General features: G+C 31.8%; 9 protein-coding genes across 15 annotated transcripts; 4 read left to right on the top strand and 5 right to left on the bottom strand.

The window, feature by feature from the left end:
* The first annotated feature begins 140 nt into the window (after positions 1-140).
* LOC117239666 (neutral alpha-glucosidase AB) lies at positions 141-4,048 on the top strand. 4 transcript variants are annotated; one of them, XM_033505429.1, is made up of 5 exons: positions 141-242; positions 702-797; positions 879-1,286; positions 1,373-3,513; positions 3,590-4,048. In XM_033505429.1, exons 1-5 carry the CDS (start codon positions 226-228, stop codon positions 3,700-3,702), a joined length of 2,775 nt encoding a protein of 924 aa, XP_033361320.1. In that variant the 5' UTR covers positions 141-225; the 3' UTR covers positions 3,703-4,048. The 4 variants fall into 4 exon arrangements, with proteins under 4 accessions (XP_033361320.1, XP_033361313.1, XP_033361295.1 ...); XM_033505422.1 differs by having other exon boundaries at positions 1,370-3,513; XM_033505404.1 differs by lacking the exon at positions 141-242 and adding an exon at positions 308-629 and having other exon boundaries at positions 1,370-3,513.
* Positions 4,049-4,187: 139 nt separating this feature from the next.
* LOC117239709 (Golgi pH regulator) lies at positions 4,188-6,620 on the bottom strand. 4 transcript variants are annotated; one of them, XM_033505516.1, is made up of 8 exons: positions 6,419-6,620; positions 5,806-5,969; positions 5,646-5,752; positions 5,165-5,575; positions 4,904-5,085; positions 4,650-4,839; positions 4,497-4,562; positions 4,188-4,424 (listed from the first exon to the last, which is right to left on the bottom strand). In XM_033505516.1, exons 1-8 carry the CDS (start codon positions 6,458-6,460, stop codon positions 4,327-4,329), a joined length of 1,260 nt encoding a protein of 419 aa, XP_033361407.1. In that variant the 5' UTR covers positions 6,461-6,620; the 3' UTR covers positions 4,188-4,326. The 4 variants fall into 4 exon arrangements, with proteins under 4 accessions (XP_033361407.1, XP_033361400.1, XP_033361417.1 ...); XM_033505509.1 differs by having other exon boundaries at positions 4,195-4,424; positions 4,654-4,839; positions 6,419-6,460; XM_033505526.1 differs by having other exon boundaries at positions 4,218-4,424; positions 4,654-4,839; positions 6,379-6,585.
* Positions 6,621-6,899: 279 nt separating this feature from the next.
* On the bottom strand, positions 6,900-11,547 carry LOC117239658 (kinesin-like protein Klp61F). The gene is made up of 16 exons (XM_033505397.1): positions 11,174-11,547; positions 10,934-11,081; positions 10,707-10,856; positions 10,399-10,559; positions 10,180-10,329; positions 9,853-10,089; positions 9,377-9,752; positions 9,024-9,295; positions 8,806-8,945; positions 8,621-8,739; positions 8,209-8,553; positions 7,923-8,150; positions 7,659-7,838; positions 7,367-7,589; positions 7,147-7,268; positions 6,900-7,073 (listed from the first exon to the last, which is right to left on the bottom strand). The coding sequence occupies exons 1-16, from the start codon at positions 11,236-11,238 to the stop codon at positions 7,023-7,025; spliced, it is 2,967 nt and encodes a 988-aa protein (XP_033361288.1). The 5' UTR covers positions 11,239-11,547; the 3' UTR covers positions 6,900-7,022.
* Positions 11,548-12,771: 1,224 nt separating this feature from the next.
* On the bottom strand, positions 12,772-14,824 carry LOC117239788 (probable oligoribonuclease). The gene is made up of 5 exons (XM_033505606.1): positions 14,642-14,824; positions 14,170-14,232; positions 13,855-14,016; positions 13,544-13,764; positions 12,772-13,446 (listed from the first exon to the last, which is right to left on the bottom strand). The coding sequence occupies exons 2-5, from the start codon at positions 14,212-14,214 to the stop codon at positions 13,314-13,316; spliced, it is 561 nt and encodes a 186-aa protein (XP_033361497.1). The 5' UTR covers positions 14,215-14,232; positions 14,642-14,824; the 3' UTR covers positions 12,772-13,313.
* A 631-nt stretch (positions 14,825-15,455) lies between these two features.
* On the bottom strand, positions 15,456-16,010 carry LOC117239794 (histone H3). Its single transcript, XM_033505621.1, has one exon. It carries the CDS (start codon positions 15,952-15,954, stop codon positions 15,544-15,546), a length of 411 nt encoding a protein of 136 aa, XP_033361512.1. The 5' UTR covers positions 15,955-16,010; the 3' UTR covers positions 15,456-15,543.
* A 58-nt stretch (positions 16,011-16,068) lies between these two features.
* Positions 16,069-19,852, top strand: LOC117239821 (chymotrypsin-2-like; the record flags this gene model as incomplete). The annotated part of the gene is made up of 5 exons (XM_033505658.1): positions 16,069-16,165; positions 18,615-18,701; positions 18,789-19,148; positions 19,254-19,483; positions 19,568-19,852. Coding segments are annotated over 5 exons (939 nt in total), but the record flags the coding sequence as incomplete, so codon positions are not given.
* On the bottom strand, positions 17,206-17,813 carry LOC117239817 (late histone H2B.L4-like). Its single transcript, XM_033505647.1, has one exon. It carries the CDS (start codon positions 17,628-17,630, stop codon positions 17,253-17,255), a length of 378 nt encoding a protein of 125 aa, XP_033361538.1. The 5' UTR covers positions 17,631-17,813; the 3' UTR covers positions 17,206-17,252.
* A 1,633-nt stretch (positions 19,853-21,485) lies between the features above and the next one.
* LOC117239830 (histone H4) lies at positions 21,486-22,059 on the top strand. Its single transcript, XM_033505665.1, has one exon. It carries the CDS (start codon positions 21,598-21,600, stop codon positions 21,907-21,909), a length of 312 nt encoding a protein of 103 aa, XP_033361556.1. The 5' UTR covers positions 21,486-21,597; the 3' UTR covers positions 21,910-22,059.
* A 319-nt stretch (positions 22,060-22,378) lies between these two features.
* On the top strand, positions 22,379-25,668 carry LOC117239807 (histone H2A-like). Its single transcript, XM_033505640.1, has 2 exons — positions 22,379-23,007; positions 24,460-25,668. The coding sequence occupies exon 2, from the start codon at positions 24,773-24,775 to the stop codon at positions 25,148-25,150; it is 378 nt and encodes a 125-aa protein (XP_033361531.1). The 5' UTR covers positions 22,379-23,007; positions 24,460-24,772; the 3' UTR covers positions 25,151-25,668.
* The last annotated feature ends 31 nt before the right edge of the window (positions 25,669-25,699 follow it).

Raw genomic sequence — 25,699 nt, 5'->3', positions numbered from 1 at the left:
AAATACAGAAATCATATTATAGGTAAAAGGATCTTCATTTCTCATCTCTGATTACATATCAGACCTATTTTATATCCCATCAACATATGTTAGTTAAACCTACTTTGTAGCATAACGAAATTTCTGATTTTTTGCGCAATCGGTATTTCAGAACGTGGAATACCCAGTCCCATAAGGTGATGAGTCTATTTTATATCTCATCTGTGACAAAAATCACTTTTCAACATGGCCTCATACGTGCGGTAAGTTACTTACTTTCGGCCTTTTAACCTTCAAAAAACGAAGTTAATTCTTCATGAGCGGAATACATCACTCTATAAATCATTCCGCACTTAATTCGTCTTGCTTGTACAAAATAACAAATTAGGCTTCTTTATGTATTTACTTTTATAATCCAATCATGATTACGCTGACGTGTCCATGATAATACCGTGATTTGATTCGGCACGCAGCATTACTTTTCTCTGTTTAATTTGTTTATAAAAATGTTATTATCTGTTCAGAGTCATTAAAAACAGGAGGCCGTTTTAACGTAAAATGAGAATACAATTAAGTGTATTACAAAAGCAACAATAACAAATAACAAAATACATAATAATGTTCTTTCCGCTATTGTTCAGGAATAAAACGTAATTGATATTAACAAATTAGAGTATTTTTCATAACAGAAAATTTTATGAGCTTAATATTTTATATTGTAGATTGGGATTACTATTTCTATTAGTCTGTTCTTTCCTCCTTATCGATGCAGTTAATAGAGATGTATTTAAAACATGCGAACAGAGTAGCTTTTGCAGGTAAGTTTCCAATACTGTCTATCATTTCTGAGAATGTAACTAATTATGCTACTAATATTAATACTATATCAATATTATTAGACGTTGCAGAAAAGTTGAGCCTGGAAAAACACCATATCAACTTTTAACAAATACTTTAACTCAAAATGAATCCAGTATAAGTATAGACTTGTTTAATAAGGATACAAGAGTTCTTTATATATTGCAATTAACTGCATTAAAAGATAATACATTTAGACTCCATATCAATGAAAAAAATCCATTGCGTGACAGATATGAGCCTGAATATGCTCTTCAGGATCAACCACAAGTATCTAAATTAAATTTAATTGAAAAAACTACAGATCATATAACTATAACAAGCGGAGAAAACAAAGTTATTTTATATACTAGTCCATTTAGAGTGGATTTATACTCTCAGAATATATTGGTTGTGTCTGCAAATGCAAGAGGTCTTATGAGATTTGAACATTATCGTACAAAACCTAAGTATGCCTCATAAAGTTGCTTTTGATATATTATGCCTAATTATTAAATATACATAATTAATGACATTTTTTAATAATGATTAACAGGAAACCAGAACAAGAAGAAAATGCTGAAAATGCTGAAATAAATAGCAATAGTGATGGTCCAGGTGATGGTGCAGATGATGATCCAGGCGCTTGGGAGGAAAGTTTTAAAACTCATCATGACTCAAAACCTTTTGGCCCAGAAGCAATTGCTTTGGACTTCAGCTTTCCTGGTGCTGAACACGCATATGGTGTACCAGAACATGCAGATTCCTTTGCTCTAAAATCTACAAAACAGGCTGATCCTTACAGATTATACAATTTAGATGTATTTGAATATGAAGTCAATGAAAAAATGTCACTTTATGGAGCAATACCTGTTCTCTATGCTCATGGTAAAGAAAGAACAACTGGTATCTTCTGGCATAATGCTGCAGAAACGTGGGTCGATATTTTATCAAGTGCAGACAATAATGTCGTAGAAAGCATTGTAAACTTTGTATCTCGATCTGCTAAAAAATCACAAGTGGATGCTCATTTCATGTCAGAAGCTGGTGTAATAGATGTGTTCTTTATGTTAGGTCCTAAACCTCTGGATGTATTTAAACAGTACACAACTTTAACGGGTACAGCACCATTACCTCAAATGTTTACTTTAGGCTATCATCAAAGTCGTTGGAATTACAACGATCAAGATGATGTTATACAAGTAGCAGAAAATTTTGATACACATGATTTACCTTTGGATGTTATGTGGCTCGATATCGAGTACACCGACAGTAAAAAATATTTTACTTGGGACGGGCGAAAATTTCCAAATCCTATTGAAATGGTGCATAATTTAACTGCAAAAGGTAGAAAATTGGTTGTAATTATTGATCCACATATTAAACGTGATCCTGGTTACTTTTTGCATAATGATGCCACAAAAATGGGTTATTACATTAAAACAAGAGATGGAAAAGACTACGAGGGTTGGTGTTGGCCAGGATCATCCTCGTATTTAGACTTTTTCGATCCAGCGGTACGAGAATATTATATCAGTCAATATAGTTTAGATAAATTCCATGGTACCACTAATGATGTGTACATCTGGAATGATATGAACGAACCAAGCGTATTTAATGGTCCCGAAGTAACTATGCCTAAAGATGTGATCCATTATGGTGGTTGGGAGCATAGAAGTGTTCACAATATTAATGGACTTCTTTTGTCTATGGCTACATATGAAGCTTTATTTAGAAGATCAGAAGGCTCACTACGGCCATTTACACTTGTGAGATCTTTCTTCGCTGGTTCACAACGTTATACAGCTATGTGGACTGGCGATAATACAGGCGAGTGGGATCACCTACGTGTAAGTTATCCAATGTGCCTCTCTTTAGCCGTTTCTGGAATGTCATTCTGTGGAGCAGATATTGCTGGTTTCTTCAAAAATCCAGACTCTGAACTGTTCATTAGATGGAATCAAGCTGGTGCCTGGCTTCCCTTTTATCGTCAGCACTCTCATATTGAAACTAAACGGCGCGAACCTTGGTTATTTAACGAAGAAACTCTTCAAATCGTCAAAGAGGCTTTTAGAATGAGATATTCATATCTACCATTATGGTATACACTTTTCCGAGAACATGAAATAAATGGCACTCCGGTAGTGCGACCTTTATGGGCTCATTATCCAAGTGAAACTGAGACATATGCTATCGATGATGAAATATTAATCGGTGACTCTATACTTGTACGCCCGGTCTTTCAACCATCAGTTACAGATGTTAACGTATATTTCCCTGGAGAAGGCACAGTAATTTGGTATGACGTTGATACCATGCAACCATATTACCGACCAGGCTTAGTTAATATTCCGGTGACGCTTCATAAAATTCCGGTATTCCAAAGAGGCGGCTCTATCGTTCCACGTAAAATGAGAATACGTCGTAGTACAGTAGCAATGAAAAATGATCCCTATACTTTGATAGTTACCACAGATTCTGCGGGTAAAGCTAATGGCACATTGTACATCGATGATGAATCTAGCTTTGAATATCGTCATGGAAAATACTTGTATTTAAGACTTAATTTTGAAAAAAATAAATTAACTTCTACATTTATCGACAAATTATCTTCATATCAGACAGAAAGCTGGTTGGAAAGGGTAGATATTGCAAATCCACCTAAAGGTGTTAAATCTGCTATATTAAATTCACGCAGTATGTATCATCCTAATTCAATTCAAAAACGTATCATTTAACATCATAATTAAATTACGAATTATTTATGTTTTAGGTATGGCAAAGGTTAATTTGGAGACTAAATACAATCCAAACAATAATGTATTAACCGTGCGTAAGCCAGGTGTAAATATGGGAGAAGAATGGTCTATCGAATTGATCCATTAGAAGTTTACTCATCATAGACTCAGTAATCATACATTAATGCCAATTTTCTATTATTCACGTATTTTTATTAGCTATGTGTGATCAAAATGCCATTATATACCGTAACGAGATAAATACAACATAGAATTAATGTAAATGATATATATATCAGATATTTCACCAAATTAAAGATTACTTTGAATTAATTAAACAATAGAGAATGTAAAACTATTACTTAACGTGTAAAGTTTATAATTATGCATGTTAATTTGGACAAAACATATATAGGAGCATTATCATATGTAAGTACATATTAGAGGTAGGAACATTAAATATGTTCCTATGAATAAATATTTAAATACTTAATACATTAAGTTTTATGTTCATATATTTTATAATTAATTTTTAGTTCTACATGATGTTGTTTATTTCTTATTTCGTTAAACAAACTTATTTTGTTGCAAAAATGTAATCAAAGGAGCTGTAAACATGAAATTACAAAGAAATTTTTTATTTTCATCGTAAAAAGATGTTTTATTAAATTAAATACGTTCTGCAGGCGCTTGTTTATGAGCTAAATATAAAAATACTATTGATGATAATGCAGATACCAAAAATATAACGTCAAACCACCTATGATAAAAATTAAATTGCAATTCTCCTAAAACTTGAGTTATTATAATCCGATATTCCGCAGGCATATTCATTCGCATTAGAAGCACAGATGACACAAAATACATACCCTACAAAAAACACATAATTATATCATCAAAAAAGCAATAAACTTTTATCCATATCAAATAAAATAATCTTACCATTATTTGAGCAAGTATAAGTACGATAATATTCGATGATTTGCTGCTTGATATCGCGTAAAAAAACTGAAATAACAGAATAATCAGTATTTAATAGATATTTTCAAACTTCTAAATGTTTTCGAAATAATACAAAAAATATCTGCTTCAAACATACCTTCGTGAGTGTTAGTAATAAACCACGAATTGATGTTAATACAATACAACCAACAAGATAGAAGGAAATGTGTTGAGACCAAAATGTAACATCGATATCAAAACCAATCCAGTGTACTGCAATTTCAATTGCTCTAGTTACGGGATCTTTCTTGCCCACGCGATCGAAAACAATATTAATTGTTGACTAGAAGAAAACATAGACTTCAAATCTATAATTTTTTATACAATTCTATTGTATAGATGCTTACAATGAATATTTTCCAAGTACAATACACAGAGAAAAAGTACCCTAAAACATTAAAATATTTCCCCTGCCAAGTAGCAGCCCATTCTAAACGTTCTCTTGCATTTTGAATATCGTGTGCTTCTAAAAATAATTGCCGAGATAATTCTTCTAACGCTGTAACTTCAGTTTGTAACTGTTTAATACCTGCGATTATATTTCATGAGATGTACATGTAAACAAAACTATTTTATATCCTAATCATATCAAAGAATGTAATACATACTTTCCTGATTACTTTTAGTACCACTTAAAGGACCAAACATCCCCCAAAGTCGAGATCTAGCTTCAGTTTGCCCTACAACTTCTCCCTTCTTAGCTAATGCCATTCTCTTTTTCTTAGCCACGATCATATCCATTGTTTGTAATAATCGTTTTTCTATAGCCTGTACGTCAGCATATGTTACAGGTCTCATAAAATAGGCCATTGAAGTATATGGATAATTTACAGCACCAAATCCTGACAATAGTGCCATAACAGTGACACCAATAACTCCTATTCTACTAACACCTTGTTCAATGGATAATAGGCCTTTTTTTGGACTTAAGATTGGAAAGGGATTTCCCACTTTCCAAAACAAGTAAAGATAAAAGAGATATACAACAACTGTTAATGGCCTTATTAATTTCAGTCTTACTGTAAAAAAATGATCGTTTAATATGTTCAATATTACATACTAATGTAAATATTTATAAAATACACTCACCAAATCTGATATTGCTAATGATGAAATATGCTATGTAAAATGGAATCAAAACAATTACCATAAATAGGAGCATATAAAGGCCAACATTCCAATGAAAATATCTAGAACTAAATATACATTATATTATTAATGCTCAATTTAAAAAAAATCATTTACTTACCTGGAGTCAAGAACTCCAATTATTTCAAAAATAATTAGTTCGAACATAGTACAAGATAGTGAAAATGTTGTGGAAAAAATTAGTTGTACTAATCTGTGATGAACTTCATAATCCCGAAATAATTTTTTTACAAAAAATACCCATCCTCCCAAGAAGAAAATAATCTGCAATATGCAATACAAATACATAAAAAGATAAAAATAAACTAATTAGGTCTGATAATACATAATCTGGCTAGATGAGATTAACAATACTTGTTATTTTAAAAATAGATTACACAATTTCAGAATGGCACATTTATTATAAAATTATTAACATTAATACAAACAATACATAGTACGTTATAAAAATTTAATAAAGCTAACACCCGACTATTACACAGAAAGTTTAAAATAATTTCACAAAATTTAATTTATTAATTTGCATTTCAATATCCATGAAACGTAAATATGTTTCGAAATTCGCATTATTAATAAAAATAATGTATAATAGAAAAACATAAATATTACAGTTACAATCCTTTAATAAAAATATCAATCACTTATAACCTAACTCTGTAATATCTACGAGTACCGGCAAGAATCTATTTATATTAGTGGAAATAAATTTCCACCTGTGTGATTAGAATCACGAATGTATCTTCCAAGAAACCCATTTTTTAATATCACACACACTTCGCATTGCAAAGTATGAAATTGATCTCGTTGCTTGTCAGATTACGTCAATGAAATTGTCACTGCACATAACGTAGTAGTCGTTATTATAAGATTTGCCCCACTCCGCATCCATTAATACTTTACAAATTATGTTGTGATAAATGCATATTTATACATGTACAAACATCATTGAGAAGATTGGTTTTTGTAACATATTGAACTAAAAAATTTTATACTTGTTTTGATACAGTGCATTATATTTTATAAAGATTACTCTTTGGAAAACGTTATCAAACTAATAAAAATTATTATGAATTACTGCAGATACTACCTATGAATCCGTTTGTATAAACTAAAAGTAAATTCAATAAAATAAGGAAGAAATAAAGGTTTATAAAAAGATTTAATTAAATATTACGTTTACTATTTTAATATACATATGTTCAATTTTATTTTGTCGCATTGGTTATAAAGTATTTATGGTTATAAAATTTAAAAATTCATAATTAATAAATTTCCACATACTACATACGACGTTATAATTTCTTCGAAGGTTATTTCTCAGCTTGTATCTACAGCTTGTTTTGTAGATGTATTCAGTGGTATTACAGGCTAATGGAGATATATACAATAAGCAAAATATTTTATTAAATTTATATTAAAAGTACTGTATATCCAAACTTACCTCATTCTCTGTATCTTCAATATCTTTAAGTGTTTCTCTATACCTTTTAAGTAGTCGTTCATGTGGAGAGGTTTTAATAAGCTTTTTAGAATACTGAAAATCCTTCTTTGCAGGAGTTAAACCTATTTAATTTCAGTTAAACAAATAATTTTTCAAAATTATGGATATACATGCAATATATATAACAATAGTATAAATACTAGTGAATAATTGATCATACCTGTTGGATTATCGCGATATAAATCTTCTGTAAAGAATTTGTCAACTTGATCAAGTATTTCTTGCATTTCTAAAATACTTTTGCTATTCACATTTTCTGCATTAATATTTTCACTCTCAAGCTTTTTACTCATTTCTGTAAATACAGTCATAAATGCCATTTTACAATCATCAAAACATTTTATATGTTCATTGCTAGTGGTATAAACTTTCATATACATATCCTGAAAACCATAATATTAAAAATAAAATGAGAATTGAAATAACTTTAACAATTTTAGGTGCCAACTTACATTGATTGCTGACAAAATAAAGCTTTTATCTTTCGCCATCTTTTGCTGCATTTCCGTAATATTATTTTCCACGCAATTTTTAAAACTCATTAATGTATCACAATTCTTATTTATGTTCGATTGGAACTGATCTATTGATATTTTACCTTGTGCTATAGCGCTTTCGTTCAACAATCGAGACTATCAAAAGAAATGAATATCAAATTACCTCATAATATTGTACAATAGGGAATCTGCTTTCCTAAGAAATTCAGTATTTTTTACCTTATCTGTTCCTTCAACAACTACCTTTTTTACTATTTCTAGATCACTTCGAAATCTTTCTTGCAAATCATTTTGTTTTTCTGTCTTTATTTTGCAAGTATCTGAAGCTTGATTATTTATAGTTCTACAAGTTTCATCAATATTGTCTAATATATTGCATATTGAAAAATGATTCTCTTCCTGCTCCTTTTGTACCTCATTAAAACAACGTTGCAAATCGTCCATCATCTGCAAGTAGACAATATCAGGACTGCAACAATATAGTCCTTTTTTTAAAGTAACGTACCTTTGCAAAATTTGTCCGTTTCTCGATAATATCCTTTTGACCCTGTCGAATATTTTCAATATGTTCTCTAATTTCTAACATATCGTTATTTAAGCGAACCCGCTTTTCAGTTGAACATTTAGAAATTGATGTCATGGATTCTTTTGTAGATTCTATTAAGTTATCAATATTTTGAGAAATATCAGTGTTTAGCGCTTGCAAACCTTCAGCTAGTTTATTCTCCAGTAACTGATGAAATTTTTGTACAATATGGGAAGAAATATTATTTAACATACTAATTTTTATATTAGTCATAGCTGTAACATTTTCACTTTTATTTCCCAACCACTGTTGATGCCTTAAATACTAAAAAATAAATATTTTAATTTGATGAATTTCATAATAAAAATATTAATTGTATTTTGTTACATACAGAATCATTCATATTTTTCATCAACTCATTGATAATATTTTGTTTAAAATTAACAAGATCTTGGGACATAACTTGAATCGCCTTTCCAATGTCCTCGCTAACTGATACACTTTGCGCTTCTAAAGAAGCAAAATAGTAAGTATTTACTTACAAAATTCAATATTTCTACTGAATATTCTACTTACCAATATGATCCTTCATAGATGTAGAGAATTGCATTAAATTTTTGGTATGCGATGCAATATCAGCTTCAATTTTTTGGATTCGTTCTTTAATGTTGTTCTTAAACTGTTGTCCAAGAGATTTATTTTGCTGTCCTATTTGTCTATAAATATAAAATGTTAATTTTAAATTCACAAATATAATCTAAAATTTAGGATTTTATCTGAGAGAAAGTGCTTACAATTTACGAAAGATTTTATCATGAAGTTTATTTACATCTGAGGTGGCTGTATCAGCAACATCTAAAACTGTTTGTACTTGTGATAAAAGAATATTTTCAGTATTTGCATGTTTTTCAACAAGAAATTTTTGTTCCTCTTTTTCTCGTTCCGATATTGCCAAGCGTGTTGACGTTGACATTAAAGCATTTACTGTGCTTTTCAATTCATTTTTTGTACTTAATAGTTCATTTGCTTGTTTGGAAGTTATTGATTTTAATTCGCTAAATATTCGCTAAAATAATAATTTTGATTTTTGCATTGTGTAATACAATAAGAACATAATAGAAATTATAAAACTTTGGTCAACAATCACCTCTTTAGAGTTCATACATTCTTCAAGTGCTTTAATATGATTCAATTTTTCCTCTATTTCTTTGCTTTGAAATTCTATCAAAGATTGCATTTCATTGTAACTGTCCGGAGTTAGATAAATACCATTTCGTTCACGACATGCTATTAAATCTTTCTTTAATCTTTCAATTTCTTCAATATATTCTTGAAGTAATGCCTTCTTAGAAAATTTTTGATTAACTTCAGGTCGATTTGTGATATTTTTAGCACGATGTGCATAATCTAATGTTGACAAGGTTTCCTCAAGATTAATACTAGCAGGAGATATTGTAGCAATTATTGAAGTTCTTGTACGTCCACCTAATGATTCCTGGAGCAACCGTGTTAATTTAGATTCTCTGTACACAAAAGATAAACAAGAAAATTCAATATTTGAATGTATGTTATAAATTAACTATCAGAAATTATATTAATTTATTAATAATTACTTAATTTTACCTATAAGGTACATGTGGAGCTTTTTCTGCTAATGCTGTTATAACTCGACCTAAAGTTAATAAAGATTGATTGATATTGCCTGCTTCTCTTGCTCTTCGGTCAACAGCACCAGACCTTCCAACATTCTCACTACCAGCTAGATCAACTAAATTTAGTTTTCCTGTTTTCAATAGCTCTTCACCCTCTATAGTATTCTCCCTTATATGAACAGTAATAGAAAATATTGTATGGGAACGACTAAAACGCAAATAGTATTAATATTGAATTTCATGAAATAAAATAGACATAAATAGCTATTTAAAATATAAAAGCAGAATATTTTTTAACCTTGAATGATCATTCATCAGAGTAGCTGCAGTCTGCCGTTTTTCTGATCCTTTCTGAAGGATGTTAAATACTTCATTTTTAGTATGTATTGACATTTCTTCTAAACCATGTACTATTACAGCACCTTTTTTAGTTGGATCTTCATATATCCTTTTAAATCATTATACAGAATTTTGAGAAAATAGCAATACATGAACAAAGGGTATAAAAATCAAATACCTTATTTTAGCAGCATCCTCACTAGGAGATAATAAATCAAATATTTCCTCGTTGTATAATTCTAAATAGCTGACTCTTACTGAGTATTCCTGTACGCCTAATACGCGCAATTCATCAAATAAGTGACTTAAAGCTCGAGGTATGATTCCAGCAGTGGTATCCTGTAAATTTTATACATATATACATATATATATGTGTGTATTCATATATATCTTTATATATATATGCATACATTATAATATATAATATATTCTTTTATGTTGTCTATTTCAAGACTACTATTTGTAGAAAGAAAATGTTAAACCAACTGTTTGCCAATGTAATGATGGATCATTGTCAGTTCCTTCCATTGTGAAAGTCTTTCCAGTGCCAGTTTGTCCATATGCAAACACTGTGCAATTATATCCAGCCAAAACTTCTTCCAGCAAAGAACTGACAACTGCATTATATACTTGTATCTAAAAATTTATTAATAATTATTCATCTTTTTTAAAATGTTATCTATATAATATTAAATACTAATTGAAAGACGCACCTGCTTTGAATGAGGTCCAAATACTTTGTCAAACGTAAACTTTTTTGTAAATTTATCATGAGGTCTTTCCCGAATGACGACTTCTTTATTAGATGGTATATCAACAACTGTTGCCGATTTCCCGGCTTTCTCAGCATTATTTATTGGCCTACCATAAAACAAAGCAACATCAATATAAAATTGCATTTTAAAACAAAGTTTTGTTTAAGTACTTTGAGTTTAAGTTTAATATGGAATTACCTGACACGGACAAAGACTTGTATATGCTGCTTTTTCTCTTTTTTCGCATTACGCGTGTCGTTCATTTTTGTGGAATAAATCTTCTTTACACTCTGATCGCTTTTAGTTATTTCACCTTAAACATTCGTCTCTTTTTTTCGTAGAATAAGTCGCTACCTTTCACATTGTATATAAACGCTTCCTTATATTATTAACCGTTGAACAATTTAAAATCTATGTTTTACAACAGTTCCAGCAGAGGTCTCTTACATCGAACTGTACGTAAAATCACAAAAATTTATCCTCAGTTACTCTATAAATTACCAAAGCAAAACCAAGATATCACTCTACAATCTCCAAACAGAAAAGAAATTAAATAATTAACTAACTACACGGAAACAATAGTTATATTAATCTATTGTGTAATGATTATAAAAAAATCAAATATCTATAAATCTTTTTATGTAACTTTCAATATCAATAATAAAATTTTTACATATATTATAGAGACGAGGCAGTGAAGAAGTGAAATTCGAATATCACTAGTCGGCAGCCAATAATTGCAAGCGCGGCAACCAAATTTTGTTTCCGTTTACTGTCTCGTTTCGTTGGACAGACTATAGATAAATGTACAGTTACTGATATGCTTTGAAATACTTCGAATCCCTTCAAATACGTAATCAAAAAGAGGTATTGTATTAATTGCATATAATAAATAGAATTACATAGAAGATCAGAATAATATGCAGAGTAAATTTATGAGAGTTGAAGCTTTAATTTAACTCTTGAACAGTCCAAGAGCTCGCCTTATAGTTCGAGAAGTATCATTCTTTAATTATAAAGAAATTAATTTCACTGTTTTACGGTTAAATGGTTATAATTTTTCCTAGATTCATCAATGGAGCGATTTTTAAAATTGCTATGAAACCAAAAAGGAGAGAGAATATTTAGATAAAACTAATCTCAAATAATCCCTTATATTCTAAACTTTCATTTGAGCCCTCAAAATTTAACACATTCTGTCTAGGAGTCGAAGAATTTGGATTTTTTAATTTTGTCATTTGTCGATTGAACAGAATTAGATGTTACATATGTACAGTTCAGACGCAAATATCTTAAGAATAAATTATGGGGACGGTATGGTTATTAAGGTTGTTAAATTTGTTTTCTCGCGCTCTACAAAGTTACAAAAAATGAACATGTAGTTCTACTTAAAAAAGATGACGATCTTGAAATCTTGTAAAAAAAATGTTCATCGTTGAACGTGGCCTTCGAAATACTGTAATTTCTGATAACTTCTTAAAAAATCGTGTTCAGGGTGCTTCCTTTTTTGACAGTACTAACAAATCGTGGATTACGTATAATTATGAATTACAAATTGAAGTTCAAACATCTATCACAGTAGAGAAACTCAATTCTTCTTATCAATTTATTTAAAATCATTCATGATATCGTAAATTTTGTAGCAATAAATTTATTTATATTTATACCGGGGACTATAAATAAATGGCTTAGAAACATAAATTAATTAAAAAATGTCTATGAATGAAATTTATACGTATGAATTCGTTCGTATGCTTACTTTTGGATTTTTTCAAAAAGACTAAGGTTTTTTGGTATTAACTTTTCCATATCTATTTATTTATGTTCTAAAAATATTTACCATGTTTTAAAGTGAAAATAATTCAAATTATCCAGATTATAAGGCATGGACTCTGTGTTTTATTTAAAACTCGTGTAAGTGCATTAATTTTACGAATTTGACAAAATCTTTCTACAAAAGAAATTGATTATTTTTAAAATTATAGATTAGAATATTTACTTAATAGTTTGATTGAATTACATAGAATATATAAGCATAATCCTAAAATTGTATCACAAATTTCTTTCGGTTGCATCTACATGGATCAGAACTGTTTGTGAATTGTTTGCATATACTACTGTAAATATAATATTTCATAAATTAAGATATTTTGCTATACTAGTGCCTTCTTCCTAAACTTTTTCCAATAACTTCCCTTTTCACTTCCTCTCTTTATATAAGAGGTCTATATAAAAACATTTGTAATAAAACATGGCTATTTGTAAAGATGACTATGTCAATCTTTAAGAAAGCAAACACATTTGAAGGATTGTAACCCATAGAATATGAACGTGGGTGCTATGCCATAAAAGCTGTAAATATATTCGTTTTATAATATTTTAGTTCATTTATACTTTCTTTGATATCAGGTAAAGCTCTGTGACAAAGTTTCTTTTTTGGCATATTTTTATAAATTGTTGGATTCCATCTCCTAAAATAAATTATGCATTATTTTTAAAAATAATATAAATTAAATATAATCTATAATAGCTATTACTAGAGTATACAGATAATTTAAATGCAAATACCTGACTAGTTCTTTAATCACACTGCAATCAATAATTCTATAATGTAAGTAATCATTGACTAATGGCATAAATTTTAATAAGAATAAACGATCCATGTAAACTGTATTACCAGCTAGGGGACAACTTTTACTTGGAATGTAGTTTTTTAACAAATTAAGTAACATTTGTTCTGCATCCTTTAAACTATATTTGCTACATTTAGATTTTGCTATCAAGCCAGTCTGGAAAAATATAGTTCTTATGATAAATATAAGTTATAAATGCATGTTCAAAGTTCAAATAATTACTATAGTAAAAGATAGTTGATTCACCTTTGTATGCCAGTTAGTGCACCATTCATTCATATTTTCTAACACTACATCTGGTTGATTAATTACAACATTAAATTCTTCACTTATAATGTTCAAATCTTTGTCAGTTATCAAACAAGCAACTTCCAAAATTGTATCCTTTTCTATATCAAGTCCAGTTAACTAAAAAGGAGTTTAGTATAATATTTTTATACGTTTAAGTTTATGATTACAGTGATTGTATATTCAGAAAAACTAAAGCAATCAAATATGTATACAAATCCTTATGAGTGTATACTATAACTTAACCTAGAAAAAATTTCATAAAATATTTACTTCTGTGTCTATCCATACGATGCAATCACGATTACCATATGCCATATTTTCGCTTGATGAGATCTAAAATATAACATCCGTTTTATAACTATTCTCGGAAAAGGATTTAAAAGATAATTTATCTTCCTCTTTTATCATTATGTTGAAATGTATTCTTTTAAAGAAAATTTTAATATAGATAAACTGATTTGCATAAATTGATTTGCAATTTTGATATATATTACAGGCATCGTTACATAATAATTGATATTTTATAATTATCAAAACAACGTATTTCTCGTATAAAAAAACGTGAAACATAAACTCGAAACATAACCTAATCCCAAATTAAATGTCTATACTAGTATAATTACATAATTGATTATATAGAATATAACTATAATATACTATAATATAACTATTACAATAAAAACTTATATTTTACTTTAATTAAATACTTTAGTAAAAATAAGTTCAGTTATAATGCACTTACTGACTGTAAAACTTAATGCTATGTAATGTACTGCATGTTAAAACCTTATAGAAACTAGAATGACTCTTTCCTATGCCTATTCATTCCTTTCCCTTTTGTACAGCATACAGTATCAATTATATATCACATTATTTTTAACTCATTACTTATAAGGAGTTCATATGCCAATTTTCATCTCTTTAACTTTAACATCTTGTGAAATATGGGTATCTTTAAAAAAAAATGTCTTCTACCATTTTAGACTCCGTATTTCCAAAAATTATTTCTTATTTCATGTCTACGTCATAAAAGGAATATGTATATACTATACTGTCAAAATTTCACGTTTCTAGATACAACGGTTTTTAAAAATATTGAGGATTTGTTCATATTTTTGTTCTTTTACAGAACATAATAAAATTTCAAATATATATATAGATGTCGTCTATAGACGACATTCGCCCGATGACCTGTGTGTACGAGCGTCGTATAAAGACGACGTCCGAGGGATACCACTTAACCATGAGCCCCGCGCAACGACGTTTTCCGTCGCAGTGCTCCGTTCAGTACCGCTATTCCGGCGGCACGATGGCCCGTACAGCAGTGTCATTCCGACGAAGCATACTGCCGTATGCGAAAGGGTTAATGACAGGCTACTTACTCAAAACGATACCTTTTATGTACACGAAATGAACCTGTACATGAAAATTAACAAGAAGTTAGAATTCAAATTAAATTTTGTTGTAGAATGTCCTTTTTTTTAATTTAAGCTGTAGTTCCACCTATTATGAATTACAATCAAAAGAATATACGAATAAAATATACACGAATAATGTAACGTATGGAATGTCGAACTGTTCTTTCGAGAAAAGGATTGTTGGCCCTGAAAAGGGCCGTTCTTATTTTTGCTGCCAGAAAAACATTTAAGCTCGTTCTCCACGAATTCTACGTGCCAACTGGATATCTTTTGGCATGATAGTAACCCTCTTAGCGTGAATAGCACAAAGATTCGTGTCTTCAAAGAGCCCAACTAGGTAGGCCTCGCTTGCTTCTTGAAGCGCCATAACTGCTGAACTTTGGAAACGAAGGTCAGTTTTAAAGTCCTGTGCAATTTCACGAACAAGCCGTTGGAAAGGCAATTTACGGATCAAAAGCTCAGTACTCTTTTGGTATCTTCGAATTTCACGAAGAGCAACAGTTCCGGGACGATAACGATGAGGTTTCTTCACTCCTCCAGTTGCAGGTGCACTTTTACGCGCAGCCTTTGTCGCCAATTGCTTTCGGGGCGCTTTACCACCAGTCGATTTACGAGCAGTCTGCTTAGTACGAGCCATTATACTCTAATATTACACTATGCGCGCAGAAGACAATATACAAATAGAGTTTCCCAGCTCCGACGACTTGGAGTTTATATATCTCACGAGGCAAGAGTTGTGAGCGTCTGATTGGTTCATTGCGACCGAGAAGGGGCAGTCAATCCAGGGAAGTTATTTTGGATTGGCCAGCTCGATAATAGTGGGGGATCAGTGTTTATCATATACAGAGGTATTTAATAACTTTTTAATTAAAAGTGTAATTATCGCTACAATTACAATCCAAAAGAGGCACCATAAAACCAGCTATGTTCCCCTTCCGCTCAATAAAACTACAATCTAACTGCCAGTTAATCTTAAAATTCTTATTCACCAAGCTTGTATCTATGTATATTGTACATGCCTTATCTGCTTACCAAAGCAGAACATGGTACGATTTCGGAGGTTAAGTTATAAATTGAGATTAATTTTGTATAATCGATCCTTTTTAGGATCATCACTATTTTTAAATGTATGGTAATTCTCCGTTTATACAGTAAGACAACAGTCTACTATGTTTAAAATTAAAATAAATATTAATAACTAAATATTAATTCCTCGTTATTGTCTGTCGTTAGATAAGGCCGATGATATATTGTTATAACAAACAGGTGGTTAGTACAATGTAGTTAATAAGATATACACGTTTAAGTTCCTGAATTATATTTCAGATATATGTATTTGAAGACAAATGGAGCCATACAAAAATGGGCACATGAGAACCTAAAATTTTGATGGGAGTTGTATATAAAGAAGTTTTCAACCTTTCTTAGTACTATGTACTACATATATATTCTTTATACATATTGTACTACATATACAAGTCCGTAATAACGATTTTGTCCACTTGTAATTCTTTTAGTATTCTAGGCTTCTAATATGAATAGATATTTATATTTATATTACACTTCGTTCTCCTTGTTTCCCAATTTGTTAAAATAGTAATTGATATTTGCAGTTTTGCTATTTCTAAATGAGGTAATCATATATCGTTTATTGCGTGATATAAATACAATGTTACAACTCCAAGTCTATGATACTAATCAGCACCGTTATTCTATAGTTTATGATCTTGCTACATACACGTATCTTGATTGGATAATACAGAATTAATAGATAGTATTGCGAATGATGTTTATTTAAATTTTACTCAGATGACAATTCTAATCGATTAGAAGAATTAAAAAGGAAAACAAGCAAAAGTTCCAATGAAAAAAAGACATTGGTGGCCCTGAAAAGGGCCGATCTTTTTAAGTTTGTGAAAGAAGGTGTTCTTTTGTTTATTTGGTATTTGTATACTTAGAAATTGCCTTTGTACCTTCGTTAATTGCATGCTTAGCAAGTTCTCCAGGCAATAAAAGCTTGACGGCGGTTTGTATCTCTCTCGGTGTAATAGTATTCCGCTTGTTGTACTCGGACAAACGAGATGATTCGATAGCAATTTTCTCGAACATATCCTGCAGAAAATTATTCATAATCCTCATGGCATTGCTCGAAATACCTGTATCTGGATGAATTTGTTTAAGCACTTTATAGATATAAATCCCATAATTCTCCTTCCTCTTTTTCTTTTTCTTTCGATCCGGTTTGTTTATATTAATACTTTCCTGTTTCCTTTCTTGTTTTTCCATTATTTTTGCAATACCTTTGAGAACCATTATTAAATACGTATACTCTTTACAATATAAACACACAGAACATCTATACTTGTTAAAATATAAGCACACGAAATATCTATACTCGTCAAAATATAAACAATCTATACTATCTGTATTAATTGAAAAATAAACACTCAGACTATTTATATTCGTCGAAATACAAACATATACAATGTTGTCTCGTGCTCGTCTCACGTTTCTATTCGGTTCTTCTGCTTTTATAGAAGACATCGTTCAATTCTCATTGGTTGAAAATGTAACGCGTTCATTAATCGTTCCAATGTTCCTGAAATGTTTCCAATGTTTCGTTTAAATTTAAACAGTACCCAGCAGAGACGTTAAAGTAATCTGGTTTTACTTTTCCATGCCTTTCGAAATGCTTTCTTAACTACTAATCGGTGGCAACTTTATCTGTCGAAAAAAGCAAACTTGACGAGGGAGATACACTTCCAAAAAATTTCAAGTATCTTTCTCCTCGCTTCACGAAGTCAATTTCAACTCTCGGTGGTGATAACGGCGATAGGCAATTAACGAAGCAAAGACACAGTTAACCAATGCGACACTATCCTTCTGCATACCATGATACGAAATCAGTTTCTTTCGTACGATAAAAATTTCTCTCTCTCTCTCTCTCTCTCTCTTTCTCTGCATAGCTGTTGCGCCGCATAAAAAACGACACGATCGTTTTTGTCTTTGTCAGAAACAAACAACAAAAATCGTGAACGTAATGGGGACAGAATCCCAACTGTTAGATGCCTCGAAGGGTCGATTTCGAAAGACATTGTCGTTTTCCAGTCAGATTTTTGACGCTTCTTAATTGCCTTTGCTTCTAGTACTTTTCCAATAAAAATACTAACATCATTTTTAAGGAAGCGCAGACAAAGAGCAGGTATATAAAGAAAAATCTATCAATGGATTTTACACAGTTCATCATGATTTCGATAAGTGTTAAGTCTTTATACATTTTCATTTTCCTTACTTTAGCTGTAAACCGCAATGTCTTCTGCATCTCCCGCAGCGCGTTCGAAATCAATCAATGGGATACAAACTTGATACCCGATTCTTCGTATGGTAAGTAGATACATTGATATAAGTAGATATTTTATATAGTTAATTTATTAAATTGTGTTTGATAATAAAAAACAAAACGAAACAAAAAAGAAGAAGGGGTGGATGAATTAGACTCGACCAGAATCGTCGGTGGACAATTCGCAGTGCCAAATCAATTTCCATTTATGGCCGTGGTGCATCGATTGCTGGGCAATGGAATGACCTCGCAGTGCGGTGGAACGATTATTTCCTCAAGATGGGTGTTAACAGCAGGTCATTGCGTAGTATCTGGACCTAAACAATTTCTTGTTGTTTTTGGTATTTGCAACAAAACCGGGATAGAGTATAATTCCTATAACGGGCCTGGTGTAGCCATGTTAACGAACAAAGCTATACTTCACCCGAATTATCAAACAACCTTGAATGATATCGCACTACTGTACATGCCACGCAATATTCCATTCAGAGGTAAGATCCTCATCGAACAAAGAAGAAACGTGCCCAACAAGCAGATTCGTATGTAAAAATATATTATGTCTATATTATTATTAAATCATTTTTTTTAATTTTTAGCAAGCATTCAACCTATTAAGCTCGCAGGTTATAACTACGTGAAAAAATCATTCACTGGCAGAACAGGTGCGGTCATCGGATGGGGAAAAGACGGATCTTCCGGAGCTGGAACGAAAAGACTAAAGTACGCGCTTCTACCAATTATTTCGAATAAAGAATGCTCCACGTATTGGGCTGTAACAGAGAAACACGTATGCACTTCAGCCTCATACCATCAAGACGCATGTCAGGTAAATAATCTTGTCATTTCCTCTTTTTTCGCAATTTTTTTTGCTTAAAAATGCGGAACTTTATTGGTTTTACTGGAAATGCAGGGTGATAGCGGTGGCCCGTTGATCGTATTCAAAAATAATGTCCCTCTTCAAATCGGAATCGTTAGCTATGGAGACGGATATTGTCCCAGTAATAAACCTGGCGTGTTCACCCGAGTCGTTACATTCATCGATTGGATTCAACAAGTTACCAAACTTCGCTTTTAAAAAAATCTTGTACTTATCATATTAGCGGTTTTACAAGAATAGCGGTGGATATTGTTATCTATCTGTTAACGATATTTTTATATATTTTGTGTATTATAAATAAAATTGGGTTATAGACAATTTTAGCCATTTGCAGTTTATAGCTACGTTTACGATGCTATCGAAATTTCCGGATCTTAACACGATTCAAAGGAAACCGATTACCAGATTCTTAAATTCACTAATAGCCGACATGAGTTGCCTCAAACGCAATCGACGCATTGTAAACCTTGTAAACGTTCCTACCTCATTTCGTAAAAAATCGGGCTTTTGAAAAAGAATATCTAACAGCAAGAAGATTTACATTTTCGACAACGAATGCGATGAGTCTCGCGAAGTATTGTCTTGTGAAGTACATACCGTCTCATAGAGTATTACCTTCAGAGATATTGTTTGAGAAGTATTTTTTTTTTTTTTTTACTAACAAATATTGCTTTGAGAAGTATTAATCTGTGTGCGACGAGTTGTGTTTAATCCGTATAATCAGTAAATCACTGTATCTCACCTTATCAATTATATTTAGTTTAATCGTTTCACTTTTTGATTTCTAATAGTTGACTTGTAATAGTCTTTCGAAAATATCTCGAAACAAAAAACGTGTATAAATTAGAAATTAATATGTTTCCAATCTTTTTGTACTTATAAATATCTTTTGATTTAGTGTATGTATGTAAGTTGGAAGCAACGCAAATTCAAATATCTAAAGGCGGACTGGTGGACGGTGTGCCGGCGGGTCTTTTGTTCTCAGAAAATATGCAAGGGATACACCTGGGCAGCTGCAAAACGGAGGGGAGATCCCTTTGCTGACTTGACTGCCCATGTGATATGTAGTTGGTGGGGTAGGGTCTCAACAGCATAGCTCCGGAGATTCTAAAGTACATATGTAGCATACGTTACATGTATACATATACATATGCCGACCAACCGACGAAGAATGCAGCTACATTTGGAAGATAGATATTCGTTTTCAGAGCAAAGGGCCTTGAATAAAACTGCTGCAAGATTTAAGATATTTTTAAGGACGTTCTGCTTTCTCTTGATCTTGTGATTTCCCTTTTCAGTTCAAATCTAATGAATTATAGTGATATTTTAATAGTTTTTTCGCAATCAATAATTAAAATCTCCTATGATAATTCATTATCGGACGCTTCTCTTAAAAATTTCATTAAAAATTGAAAGGAAGCAACGAAGATTATGCAGTAACATTTATTCCGTGTTTCAATGTACAATGTACATGTACTTTATAATCGATAGAATGTATGCAGTAATATCGTATTATTAATTTTGTTATCGTAGTATTAATCGTTTAAGGTATGTATTAGGCAATGAGAGGGAAATTGATTCTATATTAAGTTTCTTTGGATATATGTATGGTTCTATATAGCCAAAGTTTAACCAGACTTTCTAGTAACACATAAAACATCATTTTTTTAATCCGAAATATATGTATAAGTATGTCGGTATGGCAAATTATTTATAATAAGTTAATACTTATTATAGATAAGTAAATATTACTTAATTTAAATAATTAATTGAATTTAGCGATGGTTCGTTATATGAGTAAAGAACCTTCTACGATGCTGCGCTTTTGAATATGCACTGTAGATGTTCGAAGGTACTGATATATATAATCTCTGCTTGAAACGTCGCGATATTTGATTGGCTGGTATGAAAGTGGTGGGGAATATAGCTGTTCGAATGTATAAAAGCGCTGGCACTCGATGCGACGCCAGAGACGAATTTAGTAACCTTAGTGGTAACGTTAATATTGAAAGTGCTATTTGTCAGGACAAAATCTTTCATTAGTAACCAGTAAATTTTTCGATATGACTGGTCGTGGAAAGGGAGGAAAGGGATTGGGAAAGGGAGGAGCGAAGCGTCATAGAAAGGTACTTCGTGATAATATCCAAGGTATCACGAAACCAGCAATTCGTCGCTTGGCTCGTCGTGGTGGTGTTAAACGCATATCTGGCTTGATTTACGAGGAAACTCGTGGTGTCTTAAAAGTCTTCCTAGAAAACGTCATTCGTGATGCGGTTACATACACCGAGCACGCTAAACGGAAGACTGTAACGGCTATGGATGTCGTATACGCTCTGAAGAGACAAGGACGTACTCTTTATGGTTTTGGAGGTTAAAATGCAAAATCATTGTTCTGACATGCAATCATGCAAGCAGCAAAACGGCCCTTTTCAGGGCCACAATTTTTTCCTAACATAAGAACACTCGTTGTACTTCATTTAGAATGTTTCCTGATACATATTTTTCAAATAAAATTGTCTTATGTATTTATAATTCCTGATTAATTTTGTTCATATGTTCAAATAATTTATGGAGTAATTCGATACAATCTGTTTGTAGGTATCACTTTTATTATTACTATGAGATCATTATTCCTTTAGAGAGAACTACTGGCGCTGAAAAGAGCCGTTTGTGTTTGAAAGGTTAATTATGCTTTTCCTTTGGTAAAAGTTCGACTTGAATATCTGGCAGTACGTCTCACAGCGTTATTATTATTACAGAAAGTGATTTGTTAAGTTTTTTGTTATTACAAATATGTAGCTAGTTACAAATGATATGTATGTGTAATTTTTGTTTTCTTATTGTCGCGAGCAGCATCAGCCAACTCTGTAAGAATCGTGCTTTGAATAGAAAGGACTATTTGGTTACAACGACAAGTTTGGTTAGGTCAGTGCGCAATCGAATTACAGCTTATTACCACGTGTATTTTTTATTACCAATTCGACTCGTTGGACTGACTATAGATGAAACAAATATGGCGTCCGAATAAAATCATACAACATGCATAAATTTCTCGGTACAAATATCAAATTTGCAATATATTATATTGCCGATTATTAATCCATCCGATAGCATTCACTGAGAATAGATATATTAAGGTTTGTCCTTGACAGCGAAACGAAAAGAACTGATCAGCAGTTCTTTAGCGAACAGCGAAGCTAGGGGAAACAAAGCATTTACAATGTAATTACACCCACTCACCAGAAAGTCTAGCGCAAATCAACATCATTAAAACGACTGTGGGTTGGCGGGTACCATAATTATCTTTTCAAGGTCTCAAAGTCAAGAAAAAATGACGAAACAAACTGTGAACAACCTCCAGGCAAGCTAAAAGACAGAATAGAGAACCCTACTCCATAAGAGTGAACAGAAGATCTATATTACTAAAAGATCCAGACAAAATAATAACCATACAAGTCCAAGGCCCAGAAACTGTGAGTATGGTGTTAACTCTCACGCTAAACATACCAAACTTTAATCCATTCAAATTACTTAGAAACTGCTTCAACACTGAACACAATTCATCCCCAAAAAGCACACCTCCTTTCCTCATAAACTCAAACAAAACAAAAAACATAGAAACATACATAGATAATACAAACACAAAACACACATCATGTAAACCACCCTGATCCATTATTCTACATACACTCACAAAAAGATCTCCATAACACATATGATGATGGCTTGTGAATCAAATGTTTTTTAAACCAGACTAAAATAACCTTTAGAAACACTCAGCAACATGACATTTTGTACCAAAAACAATATCCAATTCCATAATTACTCTTTACACACGAGAAGGCCATAACAATGTCCTTAAAAGGACTTCCTAAAATAGATCACCATGATATAATGACAGAACTCAAAAGCCATAATCTAAAGCCAACATCCTGTACCCAAATACAAAATGACCAATTCTCAAGCTACCCAATATACAAAATCATGTTCACTCCAGGAACCAATGTATTAGAAGTCAGGAAATTAGGAATCATATTTCACTCATGTATGCATTGGGAAAAATATGACTCCAAAAAACCTTTCAAACAATACTTATACTACTAAGCACATGGACAAGTCAAATTACAATAAAAACCCCAATAGAAACCTTTGCAATACACACAGAATAAGCACATATTTCATTAATTTGCAAAATATTGACTTCAAGATAAAAAAACTGAAGAAAACAAGCTACATAACGCATACAATAAATCCACTTTCAAAACCAAAATATACACGTACACAATAACTTCTGATCATTCTCCGCACCAACTCATCAAGTCCAGAAATAGACAATAAGATTCCCAAAACACAAACTAGCCAGAAACATTCTCATCCCACAAATCAAAACAAGTAAAGTAGCACCACCAAATCTAAATCCTCAGCATAACAGATAACTCTCTAGAGAATATATAACGCACTACACAATAACTACTTTTCAATACCTTCTCTAGAAACCAAGGCTGAATCAGTCTTTTCAAAGAAGGAGAAAGCTGAATTATTAGCCCCCACCTTCCACAATATACCAAATATTCCCACACCAACTACTAGCAACACAAATAGTAACTCAAATTCAAAATGCAACACACCCTGTCAATTACAACTATATAATCCCAGTAATAGTTAAAAGATACATGAATATAAACACATAAAACACATAAAAGGATTAATACGCAGGACATTAAACAATAATCACAACAATCCACTAATAAACAAAATAGTACGATACGACATAAACGAAATTCCATTAAGAAATAGAAAAACTAACCAAAATTATCCAGAACCTTAGCCCCATTACAATAACCATTATGCTTATGGGTTTTGAAACTTTTATCCTATCATTACTGAAGTGAATGTACCTAATGTACCTAACCAATAAATTACAGGTTTAGAGCGGACATTAAGGCACACAACAGCCTCAGGTACCACATAAAAGCCACACGGTAAAAAATAAAAAAAATTTTTTTGATGTTAAAAGAAAAAGATTTTGAATTGTCAGATGGCAGTAGAAGCGCGTTAAATATAGGGAGGGGTTAAAAAGCCGAGTGTTTCTCAGGTGCTGCATTCTGATTGGTGCGCTGCTGTTGGTCCGGCTCGTAATAAATACGACGAACCGGCTTGTGCAGTTCATTCACAGTAATACTTCGAACGAGGAAGGTTCTATTCAATCGTTCGTCTTCATCCTAGTGTAAAACTAAAATGTCCAGTCGTGGAAAAGGAGGGAAAACAAAGGTGAAGGGAAAGTCATCCCGTTCGTTGAAAGCGGGACTCCAATTTCCTGTTAGTCGTATCCATAGACTTCTGAGGAAAGGTAATTACGCCGAACGCGTGGGATCTGGTGCTCCTGTCTACCTGGCTGCAGTTATGGAATATTTGGCTGCTGAAGTTCTGGAATTGACTGGAAATGCAGCACGAGACAATAAAAAGTCCAGAATCATACCCAGACACGTTCAACTCGCCATCCGTAATGACGAGGAATTAAACAAATTACTATGTGGAGTCACCATCAGTCAAGGAGGTGTTTTGCCAAATATTCAAGCGGCACTTTTGCCAAGAAAAACAGAGAAGAAGGCATAAACAACAATACATTCACAAAATGGTCCTTTTGAGGGCCGCAAATTATCTTCAAGACGAAGGATCTTTTCGGATTTTGCTTTGTTCTTTTAATCCTTCGGATTTACACAATTGCCACAATAATCATCGACAACCCACGTTACTAAATTTTGTAAAATGATTAAAATAAGAAAATTATTAGGGTCATAAAATATTTGGATATTTTTCTGTAGCTGTATATAGCGTATTATTTTAGAATATCTTATATAAGTACTACAGATTGAATCTTTGATAAGTTTGTCTAATAGACCAATGGATGTTTTTCATGTCCGTCGTAAAATGAAACGGACAGCTGTGTTTCATCTGGTACACGAAAGGCCCCAAAGGGTGCTAAAAATTATAATAAAGAACATGAGTACTATGGGCCGTACTACAGGCCCTCATAATCGTATTGGAAAACTGTTCGCATTATTACCAGAAAAATATTTCATCATTGTTTTACATATTATTATTACGTTGTATCATTATATTTACTATTTATTACCCGTACAATCATTTATGATCAATGTGATA

Source organism: Bombus vosnesenskii, unplaced genomic scaffold, assembly GCF_011952255.1.
Source record: "Bombus vosnesenskii isolate JDL3184/JDL3185 unplaced genomic scaffold, Bvos_JDL3184-5_v1.1 scf7180000013264, whole genome shotgun sequence".
Taxonomy (NCBI): domain Eukaryota; kingdom Metazoa; phylum Arthropoda; class Insecta; order Hymenoptera; family Apidae; genus Bombus; species Bombus vosnesenskii.
The sequence above is the reverse complement of the archived record's forward strand: the minus strand, read 5'-3'. Positions and strand labels throughout refer to the sequence as shown.